Source organism: Ctenopharyngodon idella, chromosome 22 (genome assembly GCF_019924925.1).
Source record: "Ctenopharyngodon idella isolate HZGC_01 chromosome 22, HZGC01, whole genome shotgun sequence".
Classification (NCBI taxonomy): Eukaryota; Metazoa; Chordata; class Actinopteri; order Cypriniformes; family Xenocyprididae; genus Ctenopharyngodon; species Ctenopharyngodon idella.
The window spans coordinates 1,430,152-1,450,416 of NC_067241.1; the positions used below are offsets into that span (position 1 = coordinate 1,430,152).

Below are 20,265 nucleotides of genomic sequence, written 5' to 3' on the forward strand. Positions count from 1 at the left end.
CCTTCAAGTCAAGTTGGAAATATCATAATTACAAATGCTGAACATGTGAATGATCGAGGTGAAGTGATATTTACAAGTAGGAAACTTCTAGACCAGCTGCAGAAGTCTGGGGGTTCGTGACCAACAGCCAGGTGTTCTGCGAAATAATTTGCTACAGGCCTACCATATGTTCCAGATTATAATTAGATTTTTTGTATTATCTAAAATGTGCTGCAACTCATATTCCAAAATGACTTACTGCTTTTAACATCAAATAAGCGAAAAGTAGACACAAAGGTTTTTAGACATTTTTTCATGTCTGTGCTACAAGTATTTTTGAATGTAATAATAAAATGTGGCTGATACACTGATGCAATTTATCTTTGTTTTTTCTCTTTCAACAACTTATTTTTGACCTGGTGCGACTACTCAGGTGCAACTTGTTTTCCAGAAAATGTTGTATTATTGAAAAGTGCATATTTAAACAAGTAATGAACACAAGTAATTGTGTTCATTACTTTCACCCACATTAACTTTGGGTTTAATCACTATCATAATATATTTATATATATATTATTTCTACCCTATAAGGGGTCCCTGGCCCCAAAAAGTTTGAAAACCCTCTTTCTAGTGATGACGTTGGAAGGGGAGTGTGAATTTGACACATTGATCTATAATATAGATATCATATAATATATCTAAATATAGAGACCAGTGAGCAGAAAGCAAATTTTGTAGCGAATGGTGTTAAATCACTCAACTTTCAGAGTTTACTTCACATTGAGAGTGCTTTCACACTGGCAGTTTAGTTTAAAACAGCATGGTTCACATGAAAAATTGGTGAAAGCTGTCATGCGGACATGGGAGTGCACCAGGGTACCAAACCCAAGACTACCAGTAGGAGGTGGTCCGAGTTCGGTTGCACTTGGACTGTGGCGTGAATGTGAAAGCAACTCAAACTTGTTCAGGAAGTAAAGTAACCAGTACATGCATATAAACACGGACAATGTTATTAGTACAACAAAACAATTGTAGGAGATGACAGTGGTGTTGATTTACCTTGGATACGAGTGAGAGTGAGCATGCAGTGTAATCATGCAAAGTGAGTGTAATCAGAGCGGCAAATGAATGGCTCCCAATCAGCTATCTCCTCAAAAGAGCCCAATTGCACACAGCAGAAAGCTGCTTTCATGCGACACATACAGTAAACCTAAGTGTCGTTCACTCTGCTGCACATATCACCAAATTAACAACAGAATATTGACCCTTGTTCTGTGTTCTATCATGCGGCGTGCACGATTGTGATGTAAGATGAACACAAATGCGTCAGGGTTCGACAGAATCAAGTGAGTGTGAAACGCTGTGTGACCAACCCTGAGGGGGCACCAGGAACAATCGCTCTGAGATTCAGACAGAAGCAACATGCCCAGTGTGAAAGCCCCCTTAAATTGTGATGCCATGGATAATTGATAGAATTTCGACATAGAATAGAAATGACATCATTTTGAATTTAGATGTTTAATCAAAATGTTATAACTTAATCTTCCATGAAGACTTCTCCCTGCAAGCACATGTTCTTTGAACCTCCATTTTTGAGAGCCACGCCCCTTATCTCAACATCCAATCAACAATTGAAGAATCGAACCAAGTCCCCATTCTTCATTTTTCCCCCTGATAATCCATTGCACTTAGATATATGTCACAATACGGAAGAAAAGCTCTGTCACTACTTATGTTTAACTGTGAATTATCAGTGAAGAACAGCTACATCATTAAAGGTAAATCAAAACTTTTGTTGAAAATGGAATTTTTTTTTTTTTTTTTTTTGGCATAAGCCATCATGACTTCTAAGATGACATTTCTAAGGACTTGGCCATAAAATTTAATTTTTAAAACATCATTCCCTTTCATCATCTCAGACAGTCTTATTTGTTATTGACCTTAATACCCTAGCATGACACACTGCCCACCGAGTAATTACATCATACTGTCAAGTCTAAGCATGTGACGGTATCAAACTTTCATGCAGCAATAATTGCTGAAGCTACTATTACTGTATAGAGATCGACCGATATATCGATTTACCGATATTTTCCCTGATATTTAAGCATTTTACCATAATCGGATATTGGTTTTGTAATATCGGATTTACCGATAAACGCCGCCATCTTGTGGGTGTTTTGAGAACCGCACGCAGGATCGCCATTACAGCACATCTGAGGGGAGACGAGACAACGGCGTGCACAGGTAAAGTATACTTACCTGCTTTTCTGTAATTAGTAAACTATTTAACATAACAGCCATTAATGCACAAATTAGATGTGTTACATAAATGCCTGAAATGTAGCTAGTTTATGCAGCTTGTCTCTAAGAAATAAAGACAAGCTCACGGATTCACGCAAGATAATCCGCCAAGTCCCAATAAAGATGTAACTTTGCATGAATTAAATAATACAGCCATGAATGAGCACATGTTGGAAATAAAAGCGCTGAATTTAACTCTCTCTCTATTGTCTATGCTCATCATTAGTCTCGTGAAGTCGTCTGCATTTTGCTGTTCACTCACATGCGGTGGCCGTGCTGGAGCATCTAACTTTTAACAAGATTCACTTGTTTAAAACACCGTAATTATATAAACATTTACTATATAACCATTAATTCACTAATAAACATCCAAGTAAACACAACTCAATGGAAATGGATTATCTCAGCGAGCGATCGCAGTTTAAGTATAGTTCATAGATAAACAGTGCTTTGTCAGCAGATATTGGATTGCAATCTAGAACGACAAAAACATTATAATTCTGATATAACATAGCAGTTGAGAAATGCAATAAAATACGATGTATTGTTTGTTATATTCCAATATTCCAGAGAATATTATTCAGTTATTTAACATTATCCAGCGAATTATTCTTCACTCTTTAGCCTATTAAACAGCTTATAAATCTACTAAAACTGTAGTTTAAAATGAAGTATTACATTTCTGCAAAGTTGATATGACTCCTGTCTTTAATTTATTTTCTCCATTTGAAAACATTAGACATTCTACATTTATTTTGCTTATTGTTAACATTAGTGTTGTTTCTGATGCTTTTTTTTTTTTTTAAATAAAATTATTTTTGTAATATGAAGATTAAAATTAACATGAAAGACTACTAATTTTCAACAAAAACGGTTTCGTAACAGTGCACTTTTTTATTTTTTGCACTTTCAGACCCCTCTAAAAAAATGGTGTATAAATAAGATTTGTGTTGTTTTCTATGCAAGGAGGGAGTGATTGTTATAAATAAAATGGTTTGTTCAGTTCTTTGGTGTTCGTGGTGTTCGTAATCGTGTCAAATACAGAATATCAGTTTTGCATATCGGTTATCGGGCACATAAACACAAATTATCGTTATCGGTTCTAAAAAGTCAATATCAGTCGATCACTATTACAGTATACGTATTATCACAATATTGCAATATTTTTTTTTTCTCATAACAAAAAGAACTGAACACTTAAATACAATAAAAATACAAAAAAAAAAAAAAAATGTATAAACAAATGTTTCGAACAGATTAAAGTGCAAAAGAATTAGACAGAACAATAGGTAAAACTTTACAATAAGGTCTCATTAGTTAACGTTAGTTAATGTATTAACATTAACAATAAGCAATAGCTACATTTCAGAGTTTTCCTGGGTCAAAAATGGTCTTCGGTGGTGGCTGACAGACATGGTCATCAGCACAAACAGTAAAAAGTACCCTGCCCACGTGATCTGTGAGCCCAATACTTACAATAAAGTACCTGCCACTCTCACTGTAATCCTTTCTTGCCCTCTTTGCAAAAAAATCTGATTTCATAGCTTTGTAAGAAAAGATGCTTCTTTGCTAGACCTGATAATTATTTTGGTACATATATTAATGATAATTAATAATCAATATTAAAAAGCATTAAAAAGTTTATTTTAACTAATAGTCTAATTTTCTACCATATACAATTGAATGCACCTAGCTAACAACAACTTGCTCTGTTCTGGTTTCACCTCACTCCAGTCTAAACTAACTGATTTTATAGGTAGGCCTAATTTACTATACATTGTCATATAAATAAACTGAAAATACTGGGGGGGATTATTACAGGGTTTCTACAGGTTTCATCGAATCTAATTTAATGCCAATTTTTAAAATTTTAATGCCATACACATACATACATATATTATATATATATATATATATATATATATATATGTCGCTAAATGTCAATAGATGACGTCATATATGGCAATTAGAATATTCATTATGTCATTAAGTTGCATTCGCATTCTGCCAAGTGTCAGCCCTTTACATTTGTTTGCTTCTCTGCTGCTACCTCTTTGTGCTCACATAATGTATTTTAATACAGCCAAATTCCCAATAAAATTGTTTCATCTATTTTCTGTTTTGTTGTCAGACAATATGAAATGGTGACTGAAATGCGGCCCATTAAGACTACACAGGGCTCGACATTAAGCCTTGTCATGTGCTTGTCCTTTGGACAAGTAAATCGGTCATTCACTTGTAAAACAGTTGCCTGAAAAATAGGATTTCATTTTATTTTTTGGTGTAAATATAAATTTATTCTGAAGCAATGTCCTTTCAGAATATTTCAGCTTTGACATGTATAAATCTGCATATTTGTGATATTTACACTGAGGGCATTTTTTTTTTACCTTTACAAGGGGCAATTTCCCCCCACTCAATTCTGTATGATTCATGTAAAATGTATGATTCATCTTTTATTTTTAAATTCTTAAATTTGTTCAATAAATTAAATTAGAATAAGACACTAAGGGCTGTTACCAATCAAATTAAATCATTTACAAAAAAAAAAAAAAAAATACAACTTAAATAATGTTACGGGATTGTTATGTCTTATTTTTTGAAAATTCAAATAAGAAATGTTGGGGGGAAGTGATACTTTTAAAAATTAAACTAAAGCACCAGTAGGTGGCAGCAAGTAACCGTCTTAATAAGTGAGTCATTGAGTCATTCATTCAAACGATTCATTCCAATGGCTGATTCATTCAAGAATGAGGCAGTTGTTTATGAATGAGTCATTGCCTGCTTCTCAATGTGCATTCTATCCATCCTAAATAGTATGTGACATTAGTAATACTCAATACTATTTAGGGCGAATAGTATGAACATTGGGATGCTTGACTCAACCGTTTCATTCAAAACGTTGAATCACTTAGTAGGCTAATGAAAACAAGGCTGCGCGAGCAACTTTGTAACCCTCAGTCCATTATTGCCACTTACACTAAATGTAATCAAATCTTTCATTCTTGCGTTTTGGTGATTCCCAAGTTTTTGTTTTTTTTAATTGACGATTTAATCAGGCTCCTTGTCCGACCGGGCAAGTATAATTCTCTTTCACTTGCTCCTTCAAAAAATCCACTTATCCCGGACTAACTGTGTTGAGCTCTGACATGTTATAATCCTGATGTGTAATCGAGACGTTGTCTGACAAAATCACCATACACATAAGATAAAGACATTTGCTGTGATTTTGGCTGTACATGTAAAATGATCACTCAGGTTAGAAGCAATAGTATCTATTTTATTTGTTCTCTGACAGAGCACACATCCTCAACTGAATGCGCTGTTCCTCTCAGTTACTCACTGAACAGAACAGACGCAGAGAGGTGCGCGTGCGGCAGGAAAGTAAGATCTCGCGCTCGTGCGGCAGTACCGGTGGGTCTTGGAAGATTGATAAGGTTTCAACAAGTCGCTATATTTATCACAATGCGCTTTCTTGGAAAAAAGTCGCTAAGTTGGCAACACTGATGCAGCCTTCGGTCTCCAGGTCCAAGCCGGTAAACTGCTATTAAAAACGGCGTTACGGCAATTTTGCACCGGCAGGAGGAAATTACCAAACTGGTTCCGCGTGTGTATCACACCAATGTACATATTTTGCGGCAGCAAATCAGTTATTAATTATGAAGGCTATATTCAAAATAAACTGGTAGTACTATTTTTCTTCAAAACTACCTAAAAAAATGTAATGCCTGCAGGAATAAAATGTAATGCTTTTTAATGCCATTTAAGGCCTTAATTTTCACAAAATCCATTTAATGACTTTTAATGCTTTTTAATGCCCCGCGGATACCCTGTATTAAGGCTAAATCTAACCACTCTTGATAAAAGGGGTAAGCACACTTGCATTCTCATTTCAGAGGTGTTCTGAGTAAATGATCTGTTATCGATTCAGACAGTGACATCTCGTGAGTTCAGTGTTGGACAGGGTAGCATTTCCCAAAAGCATCATAAGCCTAAGTTGATCGTAGCTCCACTGGTGACTATGGATCTACGATCAACTTAGGCTTACTTTGCTTTTGGGAAATGCTACCCTGATCAGTTGTTTTAACTATTCATTAAAATGAATCGGTTCAAATGAGTCATTAGGTCACGAATCGGACATTAGCAGACGTGGACGCGTTGTGTGCGAATCCTGGCTGTTAGGACATCGACAAAGATTTGTCAACACAGAAAACACTTCATCACTGGATAGAATTTTTTAATTTTTTAATTTTTTTTTTTTGGGTTTATTGAACGTGTGGTTTATGTCAGATGCATGTGCGGAACACCTGTTAGTGCTCAAAAGAACGTCACCTCATCTTCTCTATTTACACCCAGAGGTAATTCAGGAAAAAAATCTGCGAATGCGTCACGTGAAACATGAATTCAATCTTCCAAACTTTTAACATTGTGCCAATTGTTTTAGATTAATATGTGCGAGAGAGAGCAAAGACAGTGCTTAATTTGAAGAGACAGAGAGAGTGCGCGCGCACGAGGGAGGAGCTCTCTGCTCGTTCTCTCCGTTCTCTTGACATGCGCCCTATCACATGCGCAGCAGTTAATAAGCTTCACTCATAAATCACAATAACGGATCAAATAAGGCTTTGGCGGGACAAAAATTTGTTTTGGCAGCCGCCAAAAATTTTTCAATGTAGGAAAAACCCTGCATTTATTGCAGAAGTTATTTGATAGCGTTAGTTAAAAACTGATCAGAGTTAGTTCATGTTAGTGTTGTCAAAAGTACCGGTACTTCGGTACCAAGTCAGTACTGAAATCTTTAAAATGTGACGATACCCGCATTTCTGTAGTACCGGTAGTACTGAGAATCTGGGTATATTCGGTACCCACTGATAGGGCTGTGGCAGTATTTACTTGAATATGACACGAGTGAAGCACAAAGCTTTGTTTACAAAAGAAATAATAGGTTAGCAATTAAATGTGACATCGCAGCCATGGAAACATTTTGGTTCATGCCAAATGAGAGAGGTACGTGAGTCCATAAATTTAAGCTTTGTCGGCTTTGTATTCTGTTTTGCGAATCACGATCTGGTCACCCAATTAGCAGAGAATTTAACAATATTCCATTAGTTATTCCACTGAACATGGAATCTCTGTTTCTTTTCCCAAATCTTCACTCACACAGGAGATTATAAACGTTTCTTCCTTTCGTTCGCTTTTAGGCCTATTATAGGTTATTCACATTCTTTACTGTGGTAAAGTAGAAAAAACACCGTAGGACAGAAACCTTTTTGCTTGCATGTCAATTTCTATTTAACACAGTTTGTGCTTGTTATTAGACTTTATAAGGCGCGTCAAGTTTATTTGTATAGCGCGTTTCACACACAGCCTGGTGATTTTTACTTTCACTTTCTCTGGCAGCGCTAATTCAAACATAGCCTGAATGTCTTGACCCTGTGGAGAATAAAATAATAAGCAAATAAAATTTATTTCATTGAGATATATATAGATATATATATATATATATACACACACACACACACACAAAAACATACACACACGCTCCAAATATTTATATGTATGATTACCATAATAAAATAGGCTTTAAAAAAGGCTATATAAAATAGTAAAATAGTTCCAACAGATTTTGCTGTGGTACCGAAATTGGTACCAAGAACTGTAAAATTTTTATGGTATTGGGACCGGCTACTGGAATTTTGGTACCGTGACAACACTAGTTCTTGTTAGCTCAGGTTTTGATTTTAATGCATTATTAAAGGTTGAAACTAACATTAACTAAGATTAATAAATGCTTTAGAAGTATTTTTCATCATCAGTTTAAGATTAAATGTTTAAGTTTGAAAATAAATAGAATATTAAGTCCAATATTAAGACCAATTTCTAATACTCCTTGTAATTTCTAAAAATCTGAATAAGTTGGTAGCTGAACTATCTAGAAAAAAAAAAAATTATCTACTTCACTCTAAACAGTTTGGTTTTAGGCCTAAGTATTCAACAGAAATGGCAAACTGCTAACAGAATTTATTAAGGGACCTCAAAAAGGCATTTGATACAGTGAATCATGAAATTCTCCTGTATAAATTAAATGCGTTCAGTTTCTCAAAGCAGGCAAAGAGTTGGTTTAGACCATATTTAGAATCTCAAGATCAGTGTGTTAAAATAAATAATTCAAGATCATCATCAACACCACTGTGAATACAAAAAACTGAATGGCCGTTTAAAACATTTAAATACTGTTTAGAAACAGAAAGTAGCACAGCTGTTTTGTTTACAGGGTTATCAGTGTAATGGCTGCATTTCTGCTGTTCCATAAGTGCCATCTGCTGTCAGAGAGTGAATGTGTATTTTCATTCAGAGCGTCTCCATCACTCGTTCTGCCATGCACTTCTCAAATGTCTCTTTGACTCAGCACACATGCAGTGTTGTACATTTTAACCGGTTGATGGAAAAGTATTTATAAAATGCATTCTAAAAATCTGAATCATTCGTAATAAATATTTTTTTAAAGTGCCCACAATAACAATACCATGCATGTTCATTATCGTGATATATTGTATTACCGTATATCAGCACATGTCTAGTCAAGTCCATATCCTACCTTTGTTGTCCTCCTGAACTTTAAGTGTGGCCTCTTTATTGTTGGGCATCTTCTCCAATTCAGCTTTCTCCCCATCCACCTGAACCATGCCTTTCTTTCTTTTCTGCTGATGCTTTGAGCCTGTGTTGCACAAAGAAGCTTTCTTCATTATCTGGGATGGCTGTGGATCATCTGTTGTCTCATCTCCAAATGGCTCTGACAGGAGCAAAGCAGGATCAGGAGTTTGAGACTGGCGCTGGGATCCCTTATTGCGCCCCCGACGTCCACGTCCTCTGCCCCTGCCTCTCCCTCGTCCTGCACCAGGAGGTTTGCCTGACTGAAGGCTGCTGTTGTCAGCTTGCTGAAAATCTGCCCTGTCCAGCCCTCGCTTCCATGGAGGAATCCACTGTGGGTTTGTCTGGACTGGTGGACCAAGACGCTGGGCCAAAGAGCAGGACAGCTGCCTTTCTACAACAGGTAGAGATGCCTGTCTCTGAGAGATGTAGGACACATTATCAGCTTAAATAAATGACAAAAACATTCTTGGTGAGTATCCCAGTAATAGGTTAGTAAAGTCCTTTTAAATAATCCAGCAGGTTATTCAGACTTTGTCTGAATTTTGCCAATATGAGCCCTGGACAGACCCCTGATACATGCATACATGGTTTTAACTTTTTATTATTATTACTATTATTATTATTATTATTATTATTATTATTTATTGAATCTGTCCCAGTAATCAATGCATACTGACACATGTGGCTTGATATAATACCTCTGTAAAATGAAGTGTTTTGTTTTGCCTACTGAAGGAAAATAAAAAGTGTGAATAATTAAAAAAGAAAAGTCCTTTTGGGCATATTATTGTATTACTACTCCAAAGTACTGCACTCCAAAGGTGCACTGACTGCACCTGCACTGAGATCACATCTTATGCTTAATGAACTAGAAAGAAGTCTATTGTCTATTTTGTCTCCTAGTTTTAGGGGCCATTTACATGACAGTTTTCAACTAAAAACTTCTTTTTTTTCCCCCTGCTTTGTTCATTCATTTACACGACAACGGCATTTTAGGGGCCTGAAAACGCAAACTTTTGAAAACAGTCTCCATGTAAACTACAAAAATGAAAAAGGTGTTTGTGAAAAAGGTGACGCCATGCGCATGCGTATTACATGTTCAGTCCTATAGGCGCATAGTTTTTCTTTACAAAGTGACATCAACTACTGGCCTAGCATGAATAATACAGCGTTTTTAGTCGTTTTCGCAGATCCGTGTGAACGGGGATCGTTTTGACAAAGTTGTCGTTTATACAAAAAAATGCAAAGGAAAAACGTTTCCATTTTTAGTACATCGTTGTCATGTAAGCGTACCTTAGTCAGCAACTGAAATCACCAGTCAGTTCTAGAACTAATCACAACTACTTTATTTGTTCTCTGTTAATCACTAAATTATGGTATAGTTCTCAAGCTCTTGATCGGGGTGCCCTATTATCCTGCTCCTGGAGGGCCACTGTCCTGCAGAGTTTAGCTCCAACCCTAAATAAACACACCTGAAACAGCTAATCAAGGTGTTCAAGACCACTAGAAACGTTCAGGCATGTGTGCAGGACTGGACACCCCTGCTTTTGATGAACTCAGATTTGTTTCTGCAGAATTGATTTGGGTGAGACCAAATGAAATCAACTCAACAGTCGTGTGCATAAGAGTGACACATCAATAACAATACATAGTGATAAATGTTTTACAGACAAACCTTTGAAGCATTCTTCAGCCTCGCTGAGCTCCTTTCATAGGATGGCTTTAAGAAAAGATAATAGATTATCTATTTTAAAAAAAAAAAAAAAAAAAAAAACTCACACAAAATGAGTGCAGGCATACTGTCATCGAATGCATCAGTAAAATATAGATATAATGGTCAGTTATATTATTAAATATTAAGATTTTTTTCACAATACAAATTTACAACAAAAATCTTTAAGTTTTAAGTAATCAAGAACTTTTATAAGGGTTCATACTATGCAATAGCAGCTGTAAAACCCTCTAACACAGAGGTCTTCAAACTCTGGTCTAACATGCATGCACAAACATAACTGACGCATAAACATAAGCCCTGGATCACTGAGGTTAAAAGGTCTACAGCACCTCATTTGACATCTGTATGTCAATCTTCTGTTCAAGCCTCTGCACTGCTGCATGCAGAAACTGAAAGACAAACAGATGAGATGCATTTAACTGGTTTTTTAACAAGACCTTGAGTCTGATCAGATATCTGAATGCGTTTTAAAGTTGAAAATAGAAGTTCTTACCCTACAATAGTTCAGGACCTCAAGCAGTATATTCTGCTGATCCTCCCCGACAACAGATTTGCTCTAGTTTAGAAAATAATTAGGACCTTAATGAAAAAGGAATCTGACCTTTACCTGTGTAACAATGTATTGGTGAATTGTGTAATTTATGCATTGAATGGGTTCATGTATGAACTGAATTAACTAGTGTCAACATTAACATTTATTATGAGACTCAAACCTGTACTGGCGCATTTGGAAATACTGGAGGCTCCATGGCAGCTAAAGGGCTGACTGCCATGTTCAGTCCAGACATCTCTACAGGACCTCTGGCTGAATCAGACGGAGGCAAAGCTTGGTGAAATGTGTGCTCCTCAGAAAGTTGTCCAACATTCATGTCCTTTGAAAAGAGAATGATCATTACTGTTTATCTCTGATACTCCAAGTTAAAGCACACACACACACACACACACACACAAAAAAAAAAAAAAAAACATTATAAAAGCATTATAAAAGTAGAAGAATAAGTAGTCTATGTGCTATATTCCAATGCTTCTGAAGTCATACAGTAGCTTTATTTGGGGAACAGAGTGAAATTTTTCTCTCTCAAATCTCATTCATACCCACGGTCAATTCAAACAATAAAACAGTGACTGGTCATATTACATGCAAAAAACAATCATTTTGATATCACCTCTGGTGTACTGAGGCACCATTTGATTTAAGCTACAGCAGATATGGGTTTGAAACTGCATAAGGGCGAGTAAATTAACATTTCTGCATTTGTCAGATGCTTTTATCAAAAGCTACTTACATTTCATTAGTTCTTGCTAGGGCTGTGACGGTAGGCATGACAACCGCACCACCGCGGTCATGCAGTGTTATTGGCGGTAGTGTGACATATATATATATATATATATATATATATATTAGAGGTCGACCGATATATCGGTCGGCCGATATATCGGGCCGATATTTGTCTTTTTTTAATATATCGGCATCGGCCGATATCCGTGTTTAGTAGCGCCGATTTTAAAGGCACGTCCGCAGGCAGCTCTGTGTTATTGGTGCGGTGGAATGTGCTGCTGCCGCATGTTGAATCTTCCAAAAATTTCAATTCACAACAGTCCTGGGAGATAAAGGTAGCCTAAGGCTTAAATTCTGATATTTCAAAATCCTATGGCCATATATTTACTATATATTACTAGTAAACTATGAAGTGTTGCTTCACTTAGTGAAAGAAACAACGGATAGCATATAACCGTCGGGAACTAGCATAATGCTACAGCTGGTTGAAGGTTCGCTTACTTATAGTTAACTTTAAGGACTGTAGTCCAAAACTACCAGCAGCTTGCTTGCTAACATATTAGCCCCAGTGTTATAAGTTCTGTTTTATTTTTCCTCTATCGGAGTCGGAGAATTTCCCTCTGCTTGGGGTGGAGAAGGTGGCAGCTCTCACAAACACTGCAGCGTGATTGAGGGCTACGTTACTCCGACAAATATCGGCAATATTAAGAGGATTTGGCATTTCCAATTAATGTAAGCCTGTTACATTCTTCTAGTCTATTATTATTACTATTAGGTAAGCTACTTTTATTATTAAATTAATATTATAATAAATTTGCCCCGCGATAATTTCACAGTGCATCACCACATAACTGACGTGCTGTGAGGATAAAAGATTAAACATTTTTTTAGGTCTATTATACAATGAATTAGACCTATAATTAAAATTATTAACAGTCTATAATATTTCCTAATACTGCAGTCATAAATGAAAATTAAGAGCAGCTTTAGGGTAAAAAAACAAGCTGTTTAACACGAAATATTCTTCTCATTTGTTTCACTATATGTACGGGACACGAGAAATAATGGAATAAATTAAGACAGTTATATACCGTTATCAGCATATTATGTTGAAATTCGTCTCTGAGAGAAAATGCTCCGTTAATGCAGCGTCGGGCAGCTCCGTCACTTTTACTTTCACTTTGAATACTGACCGAGGTTAAGCTTTTACCGGCATAACTTTTCCGCAAAGTTTGTACGTTGCTTCTTGTGTGATATCCATTGGCTTCCCTATAATAATATTATATATATATATATATATATTTAGCAGTGACGGAAAAAATCTGCAGCCTGCCCATCATTTTGACAGATTACTGAGGCTGATGTTGCTTGTAACTGTAATTCCCACCCCTGTCCAGTTGGTGGTGAGTGCGCTCCAGTGTGGCAGCAGAGCACGAGTTCAGTCTCCAGAATAAAATGAAAACAATACACACAGGCGAGCACCCAGTTTAAAGGATTAGTTCACTTTCAAATAAAATTTTCCTGATAATTTACTCACCCCCATGTCATCCAAGATGTTCATGTCTTTCTTTCTTCAGTCGAAAAGAAATTAAGGTTTTTGATGAAAACATTCCAGGATTATTCTCCTTATAATGGACTTCAATGGCCTCCAAACGGTTGAAGGTCAAAATTATAAGTTTCAGTGCAGCTTCAAAGGGCTCTAAACGATACCAGACAAGGAATAAGGGTCTTATCTAGCAAAACGATCGGTCATTTTCGAAAAAAATGAATATGCTTTATATAAAAATATAAACCGTACACCAAAACCGTACTTTCGTATTCTTCAAAAAGCTTACGCTGTATGTCCTACGCCTTTCCTATTCTACTTACGGAACGAACGCAGCGCCAGTTACATTTTTTCTGTAAGTAGAATAGGGAAGGCGTAGTACATAAGCATAAGCTTTTTGAAGAATATGAAAGTACGGTTTTGGCGGAAGCACTTGGAAGGCGATCATTTGTTTATATAAAGCATACACATTTAAATTTTTTTTGAAAACGACCGATCGTTTCGCTAGATAAGACCCTTATTCCTCGTCTGGTATCATTTAAAGCCCTTTGAAGCTGCAGTGAAACTATAATTTTGACCTTCAACCGTTTGGAGGCCATTCAAGTCCATTATAAGGAGAATAATCCTGGAATGTTTTCATCAAAAACCTTAATTTCTTTTCGACTGAAGAAAGAAAGACATGAACATCTTGAATGACAAGGGGGTGAGTAAATCATCCGAAAAATGTTATATGAAAGTAAACTAATCCTTTAAGTCCATTTTATAATAATAAAGTTATAATGCTTATACTTACTTACATAATTGAGTTTCTAATCCAGTTAGTTTTGTTTTAAATGGTTCATTTTGTTATTTTTCTTGCTGACTCTAAGTTTATGGTCAACGACTGGCTTTTCTGAGGTATAATGTTACGTGACATTGTTTGCAACACTTGACTGAACTGATGTGATACAGATTTCGGTAAGCTACTGTATCTTTTAACATTTTTTGATTTTCATTCATGTTTATTTTGTTCTGTACAGTAGTAAAGAGGAAAGGATGATCGCATTCACTCACGATCCTCGACAAGTTTTCAAGATGAAAAGTGACGCAGTCTTTGATCAACTTTCTTTTCATAATATAAATAAATGCATAGCCTATGCCTATTTGCTTATCCTGTAAGTAAAAATGAAAATGTGGACAAAATCAGAAGCTATTAAATGTCTTAAAAATTATAAATAATTGATTATGACAGATTTTTTTTTACGATCCTGTCCATCAAAATGACGGCGAAACGCAAGTCTAACGCAACTTCAAAGATTATATATACACACACACATATACATATATATATATATATATATATATACACACACACACACACACACACAGTGTTTCCCACAGGTTTGAAATATACTTGCGGTGGTAGCCAGGTGGAAAATTTATTATAATTTAATTTTATTTATTGAAATTTTGATACAGATTATGCTGTGTTTTGGGGGATATGAAGTACTTTTTTTTATCCATTTACCACAAAATTTCTCAACTACACCATGTGCATGCATATGAAATATTAAATTTTTATGGAGAAAAAAAAAAAAAAAAAAAAAAAAAAAAAACACTTTAATGATGATCAAAATTAATTATGAGTTGTTTCTGGATATTGATCTAAGTATTAGAGGCCTAATTCTGTAATCTGCTGGTTAGACAAATCTGTAGGAAATACATTTTTAGTGTAATTACCATATACATCCAGCAGAGGACCCATAAAGATCCATTTATTTTTCTGGATGTGGCAAACTGCTTTTATAAATGCAATGTGGAAGGAACATGATCACGCGCACACACACGCACGCACGCACCAGGCCTTTGTTTGTGAAATATCCACCGCGTGTCTTTGCAGCACATGTGGAATTGTCAGTGGGAGTAAACAGTTCTCGCGCACACTGAACGAGCAGGTACGAAACGCGTAGAGCGAGGAGAGACTTTCCAATACCTAGTTAGGGGCCGTTCACATGTCGTGTCTTTTGTGCGCTCAAATTCATTATTTTAAATGTAGACGCGGGACGAACGCGCTCAAATAGAGATCGAAAGCTCTGCCAAGATGGACTAACAGCTGATCATACCTGTACAGGGCGGGTTTTTTATTTCTTATCTCCATAAGTAGTAGTATAATCTAGTAGTAAAGCTAATGCAAGGTCTGGAAATACATTTATCCTTTGCTGAAACTTATTCATCTTCATGGAGAACGTGGCTCATGGTTGCTTAGCAATGAGCGCTTTTGAAAAGAGGAGAAAGTGCCGCGGCTGGCGTTTTCCATGCGTTTTTAGACGTGACGTGAACGGCCACTAAATCGAATGCGGATGGTTTCATTATCTCGGGCGGATAAGAAAGTAAAAGTGGATAAAAACAATAAAAGCAAAAATGTGTCACCAAATATACTTGGCCCGCCCAGGTAGAGTCTATGTGTGGGAAGCACTGATATATATATATATATATATATATATATATATTTTTGGTGAACTATTCCTAAGAATGTAATGATATAAGCATCTGGCACAATACCCTGTCTGCAGCACTACAGTCAAGACTCTGTTTTTGTCTCTGCTCAGCCAGAAAGGTTTGTCGGCTCTTATGGTGTCCTCTTAAACTCGTCCTGGAAGACTGTTTCTCAGGGGCTGCAGAATCCTCCTGGTTTTCTGAGACAGAAATTATAAGAAAAATATATAACTGACCCAAATTTGTCCATATACAGACACTTAATGTTACTGCATTAGATCAAAAAAAAAAGAAAAAAAAAAAGAAACCAAACGGCATTTATTTAAAACAAACATACTTTGAGCAAAACATTTAATAAATAGAAATGTGTTGGGTTCTAAGTGATAAAACATAGAATTGAATAGGAAGTGTGACACTTTTAATCCAGGTGATGTGTTTACTTTTTCATAAAAGCATGAAATTTGGTACACTTGTACAGTTTGGGGCCCTGAACATTTTCAGAAATGGAGCAATCACAAAAATGCCTTGTGGTTGCCATGGCAACCATTTTTCTTTCCACCATAACCAAATCATGTCTTTTGTATCATATCTCCTGAATCAAACACGATAACTGAGAAAAGGTGATGTCTACCCCTATGTTTTGATGGTCAAGGATTACAATGATATACCATATAAAACATCATAAACTGTTCAGGTGAATAGTTAATGGTAAATTCAGTGATGTGAGAAGGATCTGAGTACCACAGTATCTGAGAACCTAGGCTAGATTTTAAGCTTTTTGCATGTTACACAACATGCATGCAGCAATCATTTTGTTCATTAACTCTGACAATACAGTGACTGTAAAGAATAGAATATTCAATATGGCCTTAGCTTAAAAAGAATGTCGATCAAAGATTTACTTCAAAAAAATCTATTTTAGAAACATTTGTTTGATTGTTTTGTTGTTGAAGAACCTATTATTCAGTCTTCTTCACAGTCTCCTCCACATTGACACAGAGATGTGCACTTTAAGGAAGCTTTTTTACATTTGCAGTGCCGACCAGCAGCCTTTCTTGCAGCCACAGCTTAAGAGTTCGAGGATGGTCTGACTTGGCTGTGTTGACCACAATGGTCTCCAAATGCTTGGGTCCAACCAACCCCAGTCTGTTGCCACCTCATGTGCCTCAACAGTGTTCTTCTTGGTACACTGCTCTTTTGAGGTGCTGCACCAGTACATCCTTAGTTGGGGGGATTTGGCCTCTGTTGCCATGTCATCCAGGTATCCCATGCTATCTTCTTGCCCCTGGTTGCAAATGCAGATACTGTGTCACAGCCAGTGATGGCATAGAACATAGGAAGGGCCTTGGATTTGTAACTTGTCACCATTGACAACTGGTGTACCATGAGACAGCAAGCAAGAAAGTCTTCAGTTTCTATTTTGGTACACTGGCCTGCACAAGAATCAAACCAGATTGCATCTTGCATTCATGAAGAGGCAGATTAAAGTGCACAGCTCTGTATCAACGTAGAGGAGACTGTGATGGAGGCATTGAAGAACAGGTTCAACAACAACAACAAAACAATCAAACATGTTTCTGAAATACACTGCTCAAAACGAAATAAGGGAACAGTCAATCATCAAAGTATAATTAAACTTAAAGATTAAACAGTCAAATAAACTTCAGGGATATCAATCTGTCTAATTAGGAAGCCTAAGTGATTGTGAATCAGTTTCACCTGCTTTGGTGCAAATATCGGTGACAACAGCAAGACAACCATCAAAAAGGGAATGATTTTGCAGGTGGTGGCCACAGACAATTTTTCTCTCCTCATTCTTCCTGAGTGATTTGACTGCTGTTAGGAACGGGATAAAACCCTTAGAGCCACTGTCAGAACTTATGCTGGTACAGTGGGCCCTGGGTTCCTCCTGGTGCATGATAATGCCCAGCCTCATGGCTAGAGTGTGTAGGCAGTTTTTCGATGACAAAGGCACTGATGCCATTGACTGGCCCTCACATTCCCCAGACCTGAATCCAATTGAGAACCTCAGGGATATTATGTATTGGAGCATCCAAAGGTCTGATCCAGGTCTGGGAGGAAATCCCCCAGAACACCATCTGTCATCTAATCAGGAGCATGCCCAGATGTTGTCGTGAGTGCACACAGGCAAGCTGAAAACACTTTTCCTGAAAAACCTTTATTACTTTCTATAGCATTAAGCTTCAAATGTCATTGGTTTGGTTTCTTTTTTAAATAAAAAAAAGAAAAAATACTGTATATGGTATTATAATGTTACACTAAAACTAAATTTAAAAATGGGAAGAAAAAAAAAAAAAAAACTCTTAAGATAACCTGTAGAAAGAAAAAACACTTCTTAAGCACACAAAATCATGTACTGTAAGTGGACTTTTTTTTTTTGTTTGTTTGTTTTGTTTTTTGTAATTGCACTTTTGAAAGATTACATAATTTTGGCATCGATTAGAAATTTGATTCATTGTGCAGCCCTACACACTACTGACTTACATTATGAGTTGCTGTGATTAACTTCATGAAAGTAGGATTAGCCTGCAACTTCAGTTTTTTACATTTATTTTTTTTAACCCAGCCTCATTGTGTTGATTTTGGGTTCCATTGACTGTTGTCACATAATTTTGTTATTGGTGAAAAACGGTTAACGGTCTAACTCCACAATTCAGTACTACAGAGTGTAACGTTTATAACGTGTTTAGACAATTCTCAGAATTGACTTTACAGGGACTTTAACAAATTACAGAATGTTTATGAATAAAGATTTTCAAATTGAATATTTCATTTAATTTGAAAGATTAAGATGAGATCCAATGTGTTCCCTTATTATTATTTTTGAGCAGTGTAGATTTTTTGAAGTGAATCTTTGACATTCTTTTTAAGCTATGTTGTTAAGGTCATATTGAATAGTCTACTCTTTAAAGTCACTGTATTGTCAGGGTTAATGAACAAAAGGTTTAAGCTTTTGAAACTCTACACAACAAGAATGCAATAGACATGACATTATAAAGTCTAGCCTAGGTTCTCAGCATAGACTCTATAAAACGGTTCTCAGATACTGTTATTTCCTCCTCACGTCACATAAATCACCATTAACTATTCACCTGAACAGTTTAAGATGTTTTATGGTATCATTGTAATCCTTGACCATCAAAACATAGGAGTAGACATTACCTTTTCTGGGTAATGTTTGATTTAGGATATATGATACAAAATACATAATTTGGTTATGCTAGAAAGTAAAATTGTTGCCATGGCGACTATGAGGCGTTTTTGCAATGGCTCCATTTCTGAAAATGTTTAGGGCCCCAAACTGTACAAGAGTACCAAAATTAATGCTTTTATAAAAAAGTGAACATTATTTTCACATATCACCTGAAATATTTGTGGTTGTTAAACGTTATTGTTTGACATAGTTAATGTGATGAACTAAACCTGTGTGAATTTGAGGAGAACACATCTAAAGTTACTAAAAATCGCCAGAACACTATTAGAAAATGGCTCAGAAAAATTAAGATATATTAGTATAAAGCAATTCTTTACTTTAAAACCTTGTATTATAATGTCTTTAGATTTGATAGGTAGGCAGGTAGACAGATGTATAAGATTTTAAATAATCAGATGTAGGTCAAAAAACCCAAACCTCGCTCTCGGATGTTTCTGCTCCAGGTAGAAACCGCGGATGTGTCTGAGAGTTCATCATCTTCATCTTCATCACACTCTGAAGACTCGACAGGAGCGAATATACTCAGATCCATTTCAGTTTCTGGATCTTCATCTTCGAGCTTGACAACGATATATTGATTGTCGCAGAGCTTGTTTGTTCCGTCCTCATCACAGTTTGAGCAACTTTGAGGGCGCGAGTCAGCGTCAGAATGAAGTACAACCTTCATTTTGAGTCACCACGCGAACTATCGAGGTTTTTACAGAGCAAAGTCTTGTCTGATCCTTACCAAAGAATTTGCAGACTGTTTTTAAGTTTAAGACAACCTCACATTCATCAAGAGTGCAGCTGGCGCGTCTGAGTAGCTGTGTGTCGAATTCAGTAGGGATGGGCGGATGGATCTTCAAATAGCAATACTGAAACTGACGTAAATACTCGAGGATATATGCTCATTAAATGATATCGATACTAGATGTTTCTTTGAAAGTAGTGATTTTAATAATTGTTTAGCATGAAATGAGTGCATATAACAAGTGGCGAAATAAAAAAAAAGTAATATGTCGACGAATAGTTGTGCAGGATAGGAACTATTTTCCCTTCCGACTAGCACACATTCCAACAGA

The 20,265-nt window shown here is 36.3% G+C and overlaps 1 protein-coding gene across 2 annotated transcripts in view; it reads right to left on the minus strand.

The window, feature by feature from the left end:
• The window catches only part of si:zfos-905g2.1 (uncharacterized), a 22,208-nt gene extending 2,186 nt beyond the window's left edge, over nt 1-20,022 (minus strand). Inside the window, exons 1-7 of one of the 2 annotated variants that reach the window (XM_051880952.1) lie at nt 19,622-20,022; nt 16,036-16,169; nt 11,383-11,541; nt 11,163-11,225; nt 10,999-11,058; nt 10,610-10,654; nt 8,879-9,350 (exon numbers count right to left, since the gene is read on the minus strand). In XM_051880952.1, coding sequence (XP_051736912.1) covers nt 8,879-9,350; nt 10,610-10,654; nt 10,999-11,058; nt 11,163-11,225; nt 11,383-11,541; nt 16,036-16,169; nt 19,622-19,871 — 1,183 coding nt within the window. In that variant the 5' untranslated portion in view covers nt 19,872-20,022. Of the gene's footprint in view, nt 1-8,878; nt 9,351-10,609; nt 10,679-10,998; nt 11,059-11,162; nt 11,226-11,382; nt 11,542-16,035; nt 16,170-19,621 lie in introns of both variants that reach the window. The other variant, XM_051880951.1, reaches the window with a different exon arrangement.
• Nucleotides 20,023-20,265: the final 243 nt, after the last annotated feature.